This window comes from Carassius auratus, chromosome 30 (assembly GCF_003368295.1).
Source record: "Carassius auratus strain Wakin chromosome 30, ASM336829v1, whole genome shotgun sequence".
NCBI classification, from domain to species: domain Eukaryota; kingdom Metazoa; phylum Chordata; class Actinopteri; order Cypriniformes; family Cyprinidae; genus Carassius; species Carassius auratus.
The window spans coordinates 19,719,901-19,738,159 of record NC_039272.1 but is presented as its reverse complement, the minus strand read 5'-3'; the positions used below and the strand labels follow the sequence as shown (position 1 = coordinate 19,738,159).

Sequence of the window (18,259 nt, the reverse complement as noted above, 5' to 3'; positions counted from 1 at the left end):
CGCCCACACATACGTGCACAAACATATGCACCTTAATTGCATGCAGACATAAATGCTAACTTAGCTTAACCAACAATTATGTCAATTAATAATACTAGGCACAAATAAGAAGGAAACGGAAGAGTTCATTAGGGCAGAGACATGTTAAGCTACCATCACCACCCAGTCGACTTTAATAAGCTTTGGGCTGCCAAGTAACAAATGCTCAGACATTAACACTCAAGCATGTGTGAACAGGAAAACAGGGTGTATATAGATGATGTATGTGCGATCTAAATGATCATGAAATATTAAATGAACTGAAAAGTAAACAACATTTAACTATATTAAAAACTTCTTTAGAAATTTATATTTATATTCAGGAAGGATGCACTGATCAAGAGTGAGACATTTATAATATTACAATATCTTTCTTTTTCAAATAAATGCTATTCTTCTGAATGATCAATCCTGAAAAAATGTGACATGGCTTCAACAAAAATATCAAGTAGCACAACTATGTTTCAACATATAATAAAAAAAGTTATTTGACCACCAAATAAACATACTAAATTATTCCTGAGTAGTGACTGCTAAACATTCACCTTTGCCATCAAAAAGAATAAATTACATTTGAAAATGTATGTAGAAATTTTTTAATATTATTATAAAAATACTAAAGAATATAACAGATATTTACTGGGGTTTTTTTAGCTATAAAAATGCTTTTAAAAAGATAAACGGTAAGCATAAAATATTTTTTCAAATACATTTAAAAATCTTACAGAGCCCAAACTTTTGTAATGTAGTATATTTATATGTATGTGCATGCTTTTTATCCACTTTTATGTTAAGTTCCAAGTGCTAGAGTGTGTGTGGGTGTGTGTGTGCTTTTGGTTTATTAGTAACTGTGTGTAGACCGCAGTATGGACATATTAGTGAATAGCTGCTGACAAATGGACTCCGGTAATTTCTTCTTGGGTGTGTGTGTGGTTTTGCTCTCGTCAAGCCTGTTGCAACGAATATTTTCAGTTCAGGCTTGAGGTCCTAAACATCAGATCATCTCAGATACAAAAAGAGCAGATTAAAGAAAAAAAGATAGTAAAAAGAGGGTGTATGACTGGCTGAAAGGAATTAACACTCAGACTAAGGTGGAGGGGCTATATTTACCTCCAAGTACTGGAGTAAAAAAAGATCAGATATTTGTACATATGCAAAATGACATGTAATCATTACACACAAATCTGCAGAAAGAATCACACAGAAAACACCAAAATGAGCCTCTGCTAACTAAAAGTCATCTTTTTTAGAACACAAACTGCATTTTCTGCCAGAGCTGATGACGTTCAGCCTTAAACAGATCACATGACTGCATATATGTCATTTTTTAATGTGTGGCTGGTCTTTCAGACCTTATCTAAGTGTGGGAAATTAATAAACTGACATTTCACACTCACAAGTGCTCAAAGAGTAAAAGCTACACCACACTTGTGTTATCTAAACACACCGGAAGACTAACCCTTCTCGAGACATATGGCTCTCTGAAGAACGACACAGACACTCACACACACACAGATTGGTTTAGTAGATTGAAAGGACACCACATGTCACTCAGAATCGCATCTTACTCATGGAGGAAGACATACAAATCAGTCACAGACCTTACAGACAGTCATTGGGCAACTGACAGTATTCATATATTAACTACATTCATTTTGATTCAAGTCATATTTTAATATGCATCACCGTTTGTTATACGGCATACTTCAGTTGCTCTAAAACAACAAAAAAACAAAAGCTAAATAAAAGCTCAAATCAACCATTTACAGTTTGAATTAATCAAAAACATATTTTACAGCCGATAGGGGGCGGTATTGACTACTGAAAGGATTAGCGTTATCTTTGTTTGACCATCAAATATCATTAGTGTCACTCTCTTGGATGTCTTTGGGATAATGATCCTAAATCTGTTATTAAACGATTTTACGGTGAAGACCTGTGTTTTCAGCTGAAAGCCGTGATGTGTTGTGAATATAAAACAGACTCACGTATTAAAATGACTCCAGGAAATGATAAACTAACTGAGAAAAGAAAATACAACATTATAGATTAACGTACGGAGTAACCATAGTAACAAGCAGTCAGCTTTGCTACACGTTGTCTAAGGAAAATATTATTTTACGGCATATTTGTCAGCAAAAAAAAAACTAAGACAGTCAGTTTCTTAAACTACAACACTTTTGAACGTCTTATCTTTAAGGAGAAAGACTAAACTCACTCCCCGTTTCTTTAAATACATCAGTCTTTCGCAGCTGAACTTCTCTGAGACTCGCTGCACAGACGGGGACACCATGTTGCGACGTTGCCCTAAACGTGATCTCTGATTGGTCCGTTTCGAAATTGGGCGGGGTTCAGCAGCTCGGTGGGAGTGGAGGTGATGGATCGCGAGCCACTGTGCTGTGAACGGTGTGCGGGATTGACTGCGGACGCACCGGGTCCACGGTTGAGCGCCTAACAACTCCAAACAAGATCCAAGGCTAAAAGACGCGTCATTAACTCGCAGAGGAAGCGCCGAGCTGCTGGAGTTTCCCATCTGTTTATATCCTTAAGACGAAACTGTGTTGCACCTTTCTGCACGCGAGCCAGGAGCGGACAGTAGCTGATATCCAGTCTATCAGTATGCACTAAAACGCCAATATCAGAAGCACCAAGACTCGGGAGTGTACTTTTCATGGTTCTTTTTCAAAAGAGAATCCAAATGGAATTGGACAGACGTTTTGGCAGTCCTGTGACTGACAATTGGAGACTTTGAACATGGATATAGGGCGATACATTTTTGACAAGAATTGTTGCATATCTAAAGTGCATCTCTATGATCTGGGATCATAAGCGAAAGGAGTCTAATTTTAAATCTGACACATGATCAGGACCTACTTGATGGTCCTTATACCTGTGTGCATATCACTCACCCCCTATCTAGCGTGATCTGACCTTTTGTGAGGCTACTAGCTCCACTAATAGATGAGTACAATAAAAGAGTCAGGCGCTGTCGTCTACCTAAGTGCAAGGTAGCAGCGATTTTGGTAACAGAAACGTTGGCACAGAAGCCGCCTGTGCAACGTTGTGCGACACATTTTTTCCCTCCAGGCAACGCTAGAAAATTTGGATTTCAAGTTGAGGCATGGAGCCCCTCCGACCGGACGCCTAACCTACTCTGTTGCATGTGGTTCGGTAACCAGGAGTACAGTCGATCGAAAGGATCTTATCTTCTTGCTGGCTTGTGTCTCTCCGAGAACAGTGTAAGATGGCTGGAAGTGACGGCTCGTGGAAATATTACCTCTGGATTCTGACAGCCATGTGCCGATACTCGTTACCCGCAGCCAAATCACTGGAATCTGTCGTGTGGAATTCACAAAACCCCAAGTAAGTGCTCGAGCGCGTGTTTTAAATCCACTAGAAAGAGCCTGAAATGTAGTCTACGGTCTCAGATTTGCGATATTATAGGTTGACTTGTATTGCTCATAAAAGAGTCCGATCCGCAAATCTCCGCTACTTGTATCACGGCTTGGTCTCTGGTATGATGACATGAAGCTCTCGTTGAGCTCGATCCTGAAGTGACCGTGCAAGCGCGCGCTCTCCCGGGGATATAACACACTGCTGTCATACTCCACCGCCGCTTCTCATCAACTCACAAAATCCCTTGTTGAGGGGGGATTCGACAACACTTTTGTGCTAGTACAACTTCTTTAAATGTTTATGCGAAAGACCGTACCTTGTAATAATCTCTTGGGTTTCAGTGGATACGTAATTTTAACGTTTGGCCTTGACGCGGGCCTATTTCTCCGTTCAATACTTTAAAAATTAGAAATAGGTGCAACTGCTACTGTAACTCCAAGTTTTTTTTTTTGAAGCAAGAACCACTCTCTCTCTTTCTCGGCGTGTCCGTCTTTTCTTCTTTTCCCGTGAGAGGCTATAACTGAGTATCCGCCACCGGCCTTCCCAAAATCCCGGCGGCCCGGTGGCTCTTTGCGCCTGTGATATTGATCAAATCAGAGTTGTGTCGAGGGAGTCAATAGGTTTTTTAAGCGGGGGTTTCCTAGACGCTCATAAAATCTCCCTGATTGCTGCTCATAAAACGTTCAAGGGAGCGTCCAACATGTTTACTTAACCTGAATAATGGCTCGAGACGCCACTGGAGCTTGACTGGACAGAATAATAAAGAAAGCTTATTGTTTCATTTTGCATTCCCAAAAGAATTATTAATTTACTTATATATATACTCCGTGTATATCGTAACCAAAAGTTGATTGTCTAGTTGATGATGTGTGTGTCTTGTTTTGCACTTTGTGTGGAGCGTTTGTGTGGAATACTGGCTGAGTCTCAAAACCTAATGAGCTGCCTACCCTGACAGCATTTTTTGGGCACCTAGACAGCATTTTGGGCATCATAGGCCCGTCTTGGTAGGCAGCTCAAAAGGTTTTGAGTCACAGCCGCTGAGTTATGAGCGTAAACAGGGGGACAGGAATAGTGCACATGTGTTTTTCATCTCGGGGGGAATAGTTTAATTAAGGAGTCTCTCGGTTGGCCTTGTAAAAGATGAGCAAAAACTTGAAAACTTAGCATGCAAGACTCGAGGGGCGACGCGAAAACATAAAATTGTGCTTTTAAAATTAAAACCGCATCGTAAATTACAAATGACCATATGTTTATTTTGTTTTTATTTTGTAATTTGTACTGTTCTCATTCTTAAACCGACTAAGGAAGGGAAAAAAGCGGAAAATAAATAGCTAGCTGTTAGAGACTGGGAAACACTTTATAACAAATATTTCCTATACAGTTAAATGTATTTTAACTTCTTTACATTGTTTAATGTTTAAAATATATTTAGTTAATTTACAGTCAATTAGAAATGTAATTCAGCATTTTTACATCAAATGCATTTATATCTTGCTAAGCATTGTACAAAGTTTTAAATTGCTTTTTAAAGTTACTTAACATTTAATCAAGTTTTAATAAACTTAATTTAATTCAGGCCCTTAAGCCAGACATTTCATATCCATATTTTTTCCCCCATTTATATTCTGTAATTTTTGTAAGTAATTTTTTTTTGTACATGTTGAAATATAACCTACTTTCCTACATGCAAAGCACAAGGGCCTCATGATTCAAAGTATGGAAAATTTATGTTTTCAGGGTTTTTATTATTATTATTATTTTAATTAATATGTATTTTTAAATTGTGTGTAGGAGTTAAACCCATTAGAGATATCTTCGAAATAGGCAACATTTGAGCGTCTCGTCTTGTGAGGGGAAAAAAAAATCATATCAGTCGCTGGAGCTCCTCTGTGTGTGAATTGTTTTACTCGTTGAAGCAGATTTGAGCTCCACGGCACAGCAGATGCGCAAACTGGCCTGGTCTGTTTAACCACTGTTTCTGTATGTTGTTTTAAGTACTTAATGTTTATTTACTTACAGTCTGCATGTGTGTGTGTGTGTGTGTATGCACCTGTGCATGAGCATGTGTGTGCTGCTTAGTCACAGGTTCAGGGACCCTGACTGAAGAAGATTGAGAGGAAGAGAATTTGAAACTGGGTGCAAAGTTAGAAAAGTAATATTAGAAAAATTTGTTAGGGAACATTCTTGAGTTTAATGACAAGCATATCATTAAAATAGCATAACAACTGCAAGCCCAAGGATTAATTGATCGTTGAATGCAAAGATTATCCTAAGCACTCTCATAAAGACATATGGGCCTCGGGCAAACACGCTCTTTGCACTCTATCTCTGCAGCGGACATATGGGAGCGTCCACCACCATTAAGTCCAAGCCACCCTTTAAACCTCTTACCAGACTCTCAGCAGTGAGACCATCATACACACACAAACACACACACACACACACACACACACAACTCTCTTACCCATAATACTGTTCCATTTGTGTTTTAGGTCAGACTTCTCTCAGACTGAATGTGAATTATAATTGAAGGACTGTAAAATTAGAAAAACTCCGGCTGCGTTCTCCACCCCTCAGCACTCTGATTATATTTATATCAGCAAAACGCAAAGTTTACTGAACGCTAAAGCTACTGCTGCGTTTTCTCTAGAAGAAACATTTGGTGGAACAAGAGCTTCACTGATTTATTCTGTTGACACAATTATGTAAATTTAATTACTTTTAGACTCAACTACACATATATGCGCTCACGCACAGACTTACCGCTGGTTTCAGATGTATAATTCTTTTCCTATCTGCATGGTTCACAGCTATAATTTGGACTGAGAAAAATGTAAAAGCTACACCCCTCCCCTCCCTTCCTCTGCCTTGAGGGAAGAAAAGAGAAGTGGAGTCTGCTGGGAATGGAGAGAGAGCGACAGACAGAGAGAATAAAGTAGCTAATCACTGGGACAATTATCACATTGAGGCAGAGATTTCAGGTTATATCTCATTCCCTTAATGTGTCACACACTACGCACCCAATCAAACACACACAAACAACAAAATGATGACTCGCTTTACTTCCCCCGTACGTCGTCAAATTCTTCTAGTTACAAATTAATATACTTTTACTACATTCAAGTTCTTGGCAGCCACTCGCTTATCAAGAAAACACTTTAGCTGTTAAGAAACAATTTTCTGATGAACGACTGCAAATGAACTACATTTCTTTTAGCTTTTGGATTTTTTTAAGAAAAAGGAAAAGGGAATCTATGATATATGTATGAATGTGCCTGTGTGTTTTGGCCATGTTCCAGTGCTAAGGGAGGAGATGAGGAGCTAATTGGAAATCTGTCTCTCATTAGCTCAAAAATGCTACTGAAGTACTTTACTTATGTGTGTGTGAGTGTGTATTCAAGCGTACTAGTTTGTTCATTTACCCAGCACTCTGTGGTGCACAATTAGTCTTAATCAGCAACGTCTATGTGCGCATATAACCATCTAAAGCAGCGGTTAAACATCCAGTTTAGCTAACGAACACTGTAAAAAAAAAAAAAAAAAAAAATCCAACACATACTGCCTGATAATTACAACTTTTTTCTGCCGATATTCTGAAAATGTGTTATTTTTGACCCCACTGACAAAACTCTTCGAAATATAATTAATGTTCCACCGATTAAAGAAATTCATACAGCTTGGAAATGAGATGTAGTCAATAATGAAAGAATGTTCAAGTAATTGGCGTTGGGTTTTCAAGAAATCACTAAGTAAAAGAGAATTCCAGGAAAGTATAAAATAAGCCAATTTATGTAGGCCAAACTTAAACGTGCATCCCTCTGAGAGGCTCCAACCTGTTGCAAAAATATGTGCTGATTCGCCGCGTCTTGCGAATGTAGAAGTTTCCAAAAGCAGTTTTTTGGTTCTGAAGAATCTGATTATGATGACATGAAAAGACATATATAATGACCTTTGACCTGCTAGGGGATCATGTTGGTCTCAACTGCGATCAAAGTTACGGATTTCCACGGATGCCTGTGTGACTGTTCGGGAGCATTTAGGACATGTTTGGGCATATATTCTGCCATCCACAGAAGTAATAATTACTCTCTGAGTCGCGTTACTTTCAATCATGTGTCCGTGTGCATTTACGAGTGTGTACGCATGAGTGTGTGTGTGTGTTTGTGTATGCATGAGTTAGTGTGTGTGTATGTCATGATCAGTGGTGTTATAATAGGAGTTGACAGTGAGGAGATTAACTCTGTCAGAGTTTCAATATGTTGAACAGCAAGAGAGGACTCACGCAGACTCACACACACACACACACACACTTCCCTCTGTCTCAGCCGGCATTTCCACAACAGACCTGTTCCTCTCTGAAGTGTGTGTGAAGTGGCTTTTGTTCCAGCGTTGATAGCATTTCACGGTGTTGTGGATGTTTGTGAACGTGTATGTGTGTGAGTTGCGTTCTATAAATGTTATATAATCCTGAGTCTAACTATGCAACGTCTATAAAGCATGTACATTTTAACGGGGATTCAGTTTGCAACTTAAAACCGTTTTTCTGTAGTCGTTATAAAACAAGGAAAGAAAGCGAGAGGGGTTGGAATGAAACCTAATTTTTATTGTACATCCATGTGTGTGTGTGTGTGTGTGCATGCATGGCGAGGGCTTCATTAACAACAGTGCTTAAGTAACAAACGCACATTGTCTGTCCCTGACCAAGCATGACCGCTGGGCTCTCACAGCCTCCTCAAGCGGCTCTCACGCGCACAGACGCGCTCCGAGCCCAGCGCCCCGTGCCCGTGTTGTTTTAAGGACTGTAATGTTTGTAGTTGTAGGGTCTGTTGGAGCACACAACGGAAGAGGAGCAGTGGCAGCTGCTGGGGGGTGCGTTTACTTAGCTATACTTTGGGGACAAAATTGTCCTTAGAAGTTAGCTCGATTTTGACAAAACCTCCCTTTGGGGAGGCCCCGGATATCCTCAGAGGTCAAAATCATTCATAAGTAAAGTCAATTATGTTTTTTAGAAAATGTAAAAAGGGTTATGATTAGTCTGTTGTAATTATAACTAGCTTTATGTATAAACAGTAGAAGTCTGGGCCAGAATGTTCACATTTAGATAACTAGGTAGACATGTAAACACAGGCTTTTTAGGGGATTTCAGTGACGTCTGCTAATTATTTCAACGGACAACTGACCCAAAAATACAAATTTGTCATCATTTACTTTGTTCCCAACCTGACTTACTTTGTTCTGTGAAACATAAAATATATTTTGAGAAATGTCTTTATTTTCCATACTTTAGAAATCAGTAACTAAACAGTAACCAAAACTGTAACAACAACGATGACAGAATTTTTAGTTTTGATTGAACTATCCCTTTAAGGTGGTTTCCGTGGGTTCATGAATATGCTAAACAGTCCATGCGCTGATATAAATCAGAGTTTCAAAGAAATAGCATCTGATAAGATTTCTATATCACATATGTTATTGTAAACAGCCAAACCTTTTTGTAAACAGTCCCGCTATTCTGTCTCCTAGACATACACCGATTGATCGGCCAGGGCTCGGAGTCTCACTTTTTTTCAAGACAATCTGTTTTTTTACCAGGGGCACAGGCAATAACGTCAGCCTCACATTCTCTCTCTCTCTGTCCGACGACCCTTTCTCTCTCACAAACGTCTCATTCACACAAGTAAAATAATGCTTGTGCTGCACATTATTTTAGTCATTCCTGCAGGTTTCGCGATTGCACCAAAAGTGCGCACACCACCGCTGATCTACATTAGTGGAGCGCACAAAAACTTACTTAGCCTGAAAAACTTAGTTTCATAGCTGTCTTCATTCTATTGCATTTATTTGTGCTGTTGCTGTTTGCAATTTTTTTTTATTTGTTCTCATTTTATTACTGACGTTTTGCTTCAGTCGGTTTTTTTTAAAATAAAACTTTGCGTTGAAGAAAAGTAGATTTTTGTTTGTATATGCTGTAAATTCTAGATCTTATATAAAAAAAAAAAAAAAAAACTGGAATCAGCAAAAATCAGTATCAGCAGATCACACAAAAAATAATAATAACCAGTAATCGGAATCGACCAAGAAAATTGCAATCGGTGCACCTCTACTTTTTCCTTTGTCCTCTATTCATCCTGTACCACCGAAATGACACTATTGTGGCATTTCCACTCAGGTCAAAGGGGTATCATTACTTTACTTTACCCAAGGCCTTAACTTCTAGAGTTATGACGAGAATTCAGACATCATTTACTCACTTCATGTCCTTCCAGACTTGTTCGATTTTCTGTCTTCTGTGGTAAAACTAAATGTTTTTGTATCCCAGAAAGAAAGCAAACACTTATTTTTATTGTCAGGCTCCAGTAGGGGCAAAAGAACAAAATAAATACTAGAATAAAATTTGTCGTTTTTACACATACACTACATTCCAAGTCTTCTAAAGCAATATGATAGCTTTGTGTGAGGAACGGACTGAAATTTAAGTCCGTTTTGGCTGAAAATTCTCCCCTCCATCAGAGCACTTAAATATCTTTTACACAATTAACCGTACACAATTCCCTGCCTGAAGACAAACCAAGTTTTTTGAACTTATCTTTTAAATGAGATTTGAGAACCAATCATTTGTCTTTGTCCCTGACACAAAGCTGTCGTGTGGAATGTAGCGCATGAGACAAATGCACTTTCATTATAGTTTTTTTGGGGGGATAAAATCATTGCAGATGTACATTTCAAGTTATATATAATATATAATAAAAAAATGTTAAATTAACTTTTACCTCATTCAAACACATGCTCATTCCTAAAGTTTGCTTAGAATGTGACAAGTCACATCTAGGTTGCAGGATAAACTCACTACAGTGCTGTGGTTTAGGGTGGATACTCGTATATATTATTATAGTTGGGCCGGATTTCTGTCTCTCTGTAGAAAACTGTTTCCTCTCTCCTTCTTCTGATCAGCCATTATGCAAATACCTCAACTCGTAAACGTCAAACAACCCCGAGACGTTAAACACCAGTTTCTCTGTCTTTCTTTTTAAAGAGGGAATAGAGCACTGCATCATCACGATTGAACCATCTCATGAAAGATCTGACCATAAAGTGTCTCTCCTTAACCGCACATCTACATTACACACTCCTTTTTGTACAAGAGCTGCAACTTTTCCTACAAAGTGACTTTGGAAATTCAGAGAGCCTGTCACACACACACACAAACACACACACACACGCAACAAACATAAGGGCGTGAGGTGGGAAATGATTAGTGTTCTGTAAGAAGAGGTTTGCGATCTGTTGGTTCCTTCCCTTCTCCGTGTGCACATTCACACTCTCATGTTTGCTTTCTCTTTTGACTTTGTGAGACAGTACACACTGGAGGATTATGGGCATATATATCTACCCTTAACACATTTATGCTCACATGTAAACAAAGAGAGTCAACGCAAGTCTAGTAACTCCGAACCTGCTTAAATTCTGCTATGCATACTCACACACACACACACACACACACACAGCAGGCCATCAGTCACACCCTTTTAGAGTTCAAAGCTCCTCCATCCTTTTTATCCACTTTCCAGTCGACAGCTCAGACCATCACACTCACTAAACCCATCATTCCTTGCCTGCGTGTGTGCGTATGTGTCCGGAGAAATGGTCACGCTTTCAGTCAGCTAAATGCTGCTATAAAGCTTCAGAGAAGCTGGAGTCTCCAGTCTGCTTTCATCTCCAGCTGATCTGAGCTCAGCGCTCTCTGCATGCAGTTTCAAATCACAATAACCTTTATTAGCTCCGGCTGACCTGAGAACAGATCTCTCACGCAGCCTTTTTAAGCTGCTTAGGGTTACCTGCCATTAGGAGACTTACTCCTGAACGCACACCGGGAGCTCAAACTTTAGTCACCGATCTTAGGTTTGGTTGAAAACACACACATATCAAGCTCAGGACGGCCACAGATAGATCAGGCTGAAAGCTGTTTACTGGTCTGGGGGCTGTGGAAAGCAGCTTTTAGGGATACGTCTGAATCAGCCATTTTAAAGGCTCATTATTATTTAAAATGGAGGGGAGAAGGAGTTTAGAGCCATTATTGGTGAGACAGTGATCTCTGCCTGCAGCTGGACAGAACAAATGGAAAATCGAATTCTAAAACAATGCCGAAAACACACTCGCCGCACACACATCCACGCGGCTAATTCATAAAACATGAGCAGAAAGAGGGTTTTTCATCTGTGTGTGTTTACAGGTTTGGCTGTGCTTGTAGGCCTACATTTTGGAAATGGAAACCTGTTGAAAAGTGAACCTGACAATACGAAAGGCTCATAAATCATGTTTTACTTCAAATCTGCTGATATCGACAATATATCTGGTTTGGAAAATAATTTCACTGTAGAATCCCTGAAAATATCTCAAGTATCAAGATTCAAGAAACATATTACCGTAACCGTACCGTACCGTAAGTCATAGAAATGTTAATTCAGTATTAAATCCGCATATTAAAATGATTTCTGTAGGATCATGTGACACTGAAGACTGAACTTGATGAAAATTTAGCTTTTGCCATCACAGGAATAAATGACATTTTAATATATGTGTTAAAATAGAAAATTGTTATTTTATATTGTAAAAATATTTCACAATATTACTGTTTTACTGTATTGTTGATAAAATAATGCAGCCTTGGTGAGTCATTGTTCAAAAACGTTTGAATGGAAGATGTAACACTAAAAACTAATGGATTTTGAAAAAAAAAGAGAAGCCAAATATAAAATTGAACATCTTTATTAGATCATTTTATTCTTAAAGATATAATTTTAGGCGAGTGTTTAATAATCTCAGTGTAAAAATCACTTTCACAGTTAAACATTGTTAAAATATCGCTAAACAAGTATCATCACCTCTGTTAAAAAACCCTTTGAGAATGAAATGTTGTCATGTAAGATGTTTAGTTTCTGTGTAAGATGAGGGGAAAAGCTATGTACACTTATTCTAGTCCACATTACCATGACAGGCATGCTGAAACACACATAAAATGTGATGATGGAGTTATTTAGTGTGCAATGACAACGTGTCATTGTTCTCTTGTTGGTTTTGGTTCCCAAGAGTCTCTCTATCACTCTATTCTCAGAGGTGTAAATAATATCAATCAGTGATGCGGTCACAGATAACTACACGTGTGTTGCTATTAGTAAAATGACAATTTCTTTTCTGTGTGTGTGTGTGTTTGATTTCTTTTGCTGTTTTCTCCCAGGCATTTTCCAAGTAAGCTGTCAGCCAAGTATAACCTGTTTGTGTGTGTGTGTGTTTACAGTTGCTTTAATTGCTCTGTAATGTGAGATCCTATGAGAAAGAAACACACACATAGACTCATCACTGTGACCTGTGACTCGCGCACACACACCCATTAAGAGCATAGATATTATACTCTGTGTGTGTTTAACGGTGGTATCCTGGAGGAGCTCTAGAGGAATTCATACCTTTCATCAAACACAATACTCCTGACAGTGAGTGGGAGAGCAAATATGTGTGTGAGTGTGTGTGAGAAAGAGAGAGAAGACGAGACGAGAGAGACAGACTTTAACAGAGAGAGGAGAGACAGAGTAAATATGAGCATTTCTGCCTGTGTTTTTTTTCCTTTGCACCCTAAATATATATACTGTCAGCTATAGCTACTGCAACCACTGTGTCGTTGCATTTGGAGACTCATAAAGTTGGTTATGAATGCTATTATTCATTTAATGAATGCTCTTTTGCTGTTATAAATAACAGTATTATTAGTATTCAGTTATTATTTAGCGAAACGGAGGTGTTGCCATCCACACAAAGACTAACACATTTTATACACCAATTAGTGTTGGGGAAAAAAGTATGAAACTGTAGCTTACTTGGGTTGAACTGCAATATAAAAAAAAAGCTTAAGTTATTTGGAGGACAGAAAAAACATTTCAATTATTTCAGACTAAATCATTTGTTTAGAAAATCAGGAGGGTTGCTCAAAAGAACTTAAATGTACACAAACACATTTATAAAAAGCTTATACTAAAAGATGTAGTTTTATTTGCTTGTAGTTATTTACCCATTGAGAGTACTGCAATACTTGTTTGTCACAATATTTAACAGCTACGTGCTTATTATTATTGTTGTTATTATTATTATTTTTATTATTATGTATTTGTAGTAATATGAACAGGTCCTGTAAAGTTGGTGAAATTGTCCAACGGATTTTATTTTCTCTCATGTGTGTTTGAATTAAGCACTTTCTCGAGTGGCTCAAGTCATTGTTTCAGAGCCGAACAGATGTAAGAAATCTTCTTGCACTACGGAAGACCTGTCATACAGATGTCTTACTGTAAGCTTGATGTGAAACTATCAAATGTCACAAGAAACTCGTGCAGCAGTCCAATAAAAATATGAATTAGTCACATTATTTCAAGGGTATTGTCACCACAACTAAAACTGCAGAATGCACTGCATCGCAAACAAAAAATAGTTTTGTTATTCTTTTGTGGGATCCCAGGTGATTTCCAATTCCACCCATTCCACCAGCACCAGTCCTACATGTGATAACGTGGAAGAGTTCTTGTGAATTCTGTTGTGTTGGCAGATCTTGATAGTTCAGTAGGGAACTTTAGCTTGACCTTTAACCTCTAGCCTCTTTGAACTGGTGAAAGTAATATGAGTGGAAAACCTGCAGCTAAAGTCAGAGGAGGACAGCAGGAAACAAATCAATTGAAGAATATACTTTTGTCTGAATGCATGTGTGATGGAGAGTTATTATATCGCTCCAGGGCCGACCCGGTGAACTTTGACTAAAAATCCCAGAAATCCCCTGTGCTTGCATTCGGTGTTGCTATCAGATAGGATATGAAAGGATTAGCCTATATATTTAGATTAGGATTTCATGCAGGATATGAACCTTCGATAAAACGTTTAGCCGTGTAAAAGAAAGAGACCGGTTTGTAAATTAAGTAAATACTGTTTTTAATAAAATCAGAAAGTAAAATTAAACATTTTCTTTTTTCTTTTATGGTGTTAGGTTTTGGGTTAGCTATACTTTGAGGGCCAATTTGTCCCGAGAAGTGAATCTGACATACTTCAATTTGAGGGCATCCAGATATATTTTTTGTAAAAACAGTGTAGAAAAGAAGTAAATCCTTCTTTTTTTTATATATATCTAAAACTGCAGAAAGTTTAACCAAAGTGTGTGTGTGCGTGTGTGTGCGTGTGTGTGTGTGAGAGAGAGAATTAATGAGAATGGGGTGGGGGTTGTGGGGGGTCCTGCTATGGAGATTCCTCATCTCTCTTAGACTCCATTCACTCATTTCTCCCATTCTCAACAAGATGCCCAAGGCTCTGTGTGTTTTTTGAGTGTGTGAGTTTGTGTGCAGTTGTTATTGTGAGTGGGATATGTGTAAGCTGTCGCGCTCTCTCTCTCTCTCTCTCTCTCTCTCTCTCTGTCTCTCATGCAGACAAAGAGCCACTTGTAGGAGCTCTGCCTTGAGAGTGGACAATCACATGACCACCACACTCTATACATACACCCGGTGTCTCGCCATGCTGAGTGTGTGTGTATGTGTGTGTCTTTTTAACGAGAGATAGGTGACTACATTTTCCAGTTGGATATGTTAATCACCTAAAATAAAAGTGAACTTTCCAGTATTTAAATGTTAAAATAAGGTATGTGTGTTGTGCATATGAGTTGGCGATGTTGGTCCATTGTGGAATTTAGACTTAATGCCAAGACATGTGATTACAGCCCCTTCTCAGAATGTAGTCGCTTGTGTGTTAAGAGATGTCTGTGTCTATGTCTCTCTCTCTCTCTCTCTCTCTCCCCCCCCCTCCCTCTTGATTGAGGCTGATTTGCATGGCTGCTGTATTCAGTATTTAATTGGTGCCATTCAGTCCTGGTCTAATCCCGTGTTCAGTTGTTTAAAAAGCGAGGAGGCCTCTTATTGAGTGTGAGTGTGTGTGTGTGTGTGTGTGTGTGTCTGTGCAAGCTTGTGGGTCTAACTCTGTTTCACACAGTGAACAGAAACTGAAGTGTATGTGTGGATAATTACATTTACAATTTGAATTAAGACATCTCCCCCACTCTCTAATGTGCTACTGATTTAATTCAATTTTAAGCAGGAAATTCCATTTGTTTATTATCGCTTTCTTTCTAGAATTTTGTTATTCTGACTTAAATATTCATTTTTAATATAATATTTAGGTTAATTACACAAAAATTAGACACGTAACTTTCATTGATAATACTAAAAATTAATATTACATTTCATAATTGTTATATATTTAATATATATATATATATATATATATATATATATATATATATACAGATTAATTCATGTATAAAAGTAAGATATATTTTACCTTTTAACTTTAGTGCTGTCGATTAATCAATATTAATAGCATCCAAAATATGTTTGTTTTCATAATAGCTGTGTGTGGTATAAATTAATATAAACACACACGTGTGTGTGTGTGTGTGTGTATATATATGTGTGTGTGTGTGTGTGTGTGTGTGTGTGTGTGTGTGTGTGTATAATATTCTCACATACACGCACACACATGTAAATATTTCTTAAATATGTACATGCATGTGTGTGTATTTATATATCAATACACCGGGCAAACATATATCATGTAAACACAGACTTTGGGATATGACTAATCACGATTAATATATTTGACAGTATTAATATTTTCATTGAAAGCAAGTTTCATGTTGTTACCACAAAGTAAACAAGCGTTAATAAAGAAATAGTTTGGCCTGATCTGATCACACACAGGCACATAAACTCCTTAACTTCCTGTAGGAACAAGGAAGGGCTACCTTAATGATTCTAAGTTTGTGGGTGAGATCTTCTCAGAATCAGCGGTGTGTGTTTTAGGGAGTGCACTGCCTGTTGTGGAACCTCTTTGAGTTTCCAACACACACACATTCGCAAACAATCCCTCTCAGCTCCTGCTTCTGAAATTCTGAATCTGCAGCAGCTGCTGATTTGACAGGAAGTGATGAAGTCTTTTGTTCAGAGTTTAGAAGGTCAGATTCCTCCTCCTCCTCGCTTGCTTTCTCTTTCTGTTTATGATTTGTTCAGTCATAGCTGGCCGTCAGAGGAAGGGCATGAGTTTGACATCTTCATTGATGGAGAAAAAAGAAAGGGATGAAAAGAAATCTAGAAACAGAGGGATAAAAGAAAGGGAAAGACAGGAACAGAGAAGAGGCCGCAGACAGAAGAGGCAAATGTCACACAAAGAGTTTAACCTTGCAAAACTCCCTCAGTCATGCAAATCTCTTATTCTCTCACGCGCACACAGATATTCTCTAGTTCTGCGTGTCACCGCCTCAGATATCTGCTTTTATGAAGTGTTACAACATTAAACGTTAATCTCTGGGCTGCCTACCACCTTATAATATGATAAACATTGCTAGTGAATATCACAATTTAATATGCCAGATTATCATTATTTATTTTGCCAAGCTCAATTTTGGTGTCAGTTTGTCAAAAATTGGGTTTAATCATAATAACAATGTATACAAAATCTTAGTTTTTGTTCATTTGTTATTTTTAACATACTATGGGGTAAAATTAATGTTTATGCTCACCACAAATACAATAAAGAACATTAATATTATAAAATATTAATACAATTTAAAATAATACCTTTCTTTATATATATATATATTAGGGGTGTAACGATACGCGTATTCGTATTGAACCGTTCGGTACGACGCTTTCGGTTCGGTACGCGGTACGCATTATGTATACCGAACGGTTCGTTGGAGTAATTAATTATATTTGAAAAAAAAAAAAAAAAGAGAGAGAAAGAAATATAATGATATGCGTTCAACAAGGTAGCCCAATAACCCAAACAACGTAACAGGCAACGCCCCTGACACTCCCGAAGAAGAAAAAAACACCATCTTATATGTTTATGTTAGGCTACTCAGCAGGCGCTCGCTCACTCAGTACGCGCTGAAGGCTCGTTGCAAAATAGCCAATGCGTTTAACAGACTAGAAATGAGAAGATCCTCCAATAACCAACAGGTCTGGTGTTTGGGTGCACTTTGGATTCCCTTTAAGCTATAATGGTGATGGCAAGAGAGTGGTGGATAAAAAAACAACGGTATGTCGCATCTGCAACATGACAGGGTACACCAGCGGGATTACAAAAAAAAAAAAAAAAAAAACCCAGCGGGAATATCTGGGATATATGCGTCAGTACTATCTGGGAAAAGACGAAAAAAAGGAGAAACATGCACGCAGCAAACTATCCCTGCAGCATTTAGACACTATAGCTTACAGGGAATCCAACCCAAACACCAGACCTGTTGGTTATTTTAGGATCTTATATTTCTGGTCTGTTAAATGCATTAGACATTTTGCAACGAGCCTTCAGCGCGTGCTGAGTGAGCGAGCGCCTTAGGGGCCGTTCACATATCGTGCCTAAAAACGCATGGAAAACGCTAAGCGCGTCTTTCTCCTCCTTTCCAAAGCGCTCGGGCAGAAGCGCTCATGAGGCGTCTGTCTTTGGTAAGCAACAATGACGTGCTCTCTCCATGAGACGCGGAAATTTCAGCGAAGGATAAATGGATTTGCAGCTCTAAAAATCGCTTGCAGTAGCTCTGCTACTGAATTTATTTCAAAATTGCAATCCATATACAACTATGATCAGCTGTTCCTTCATCTTGGCTGAGCTCTCAACGTTGTTACGGGAAAGGATGAAGCTGATTGGTTGGTTCTTGTCACATGACCCGCGGTGCGCTTGCGGCATTCTGAAAAGTTGAGATGTTTTTACATTTTGCTGTATCTAAAACGTATCGAACCGAACCGAA

The 18,259-nt window shown here is 38.4% G+C and overlaps 1 protein-coding gene across 1 annotated transcript in view; it reads left to right on the top strand.

Annotated features, from left to right (window-relative positions):
• The first annotated feature begins 3,200 nt into the window (after positions 1–3,200).
• Positions 3,201–18,259, top strand: part of LOC113049551 (ephrin-B1-like) — a 35,025-nt gene continuing 19,966 nt past the window's right edge. Inside the window, 2 exon segments of the mRNA XM_026211983.1 lie at positions 3,201–3,255; positions 3,258–3,402. Of these exon segments, the coding sequence (XP_026067768.1) occupies positions 3,201–3,255; positions 3,258–3,402 (200 nt within the window).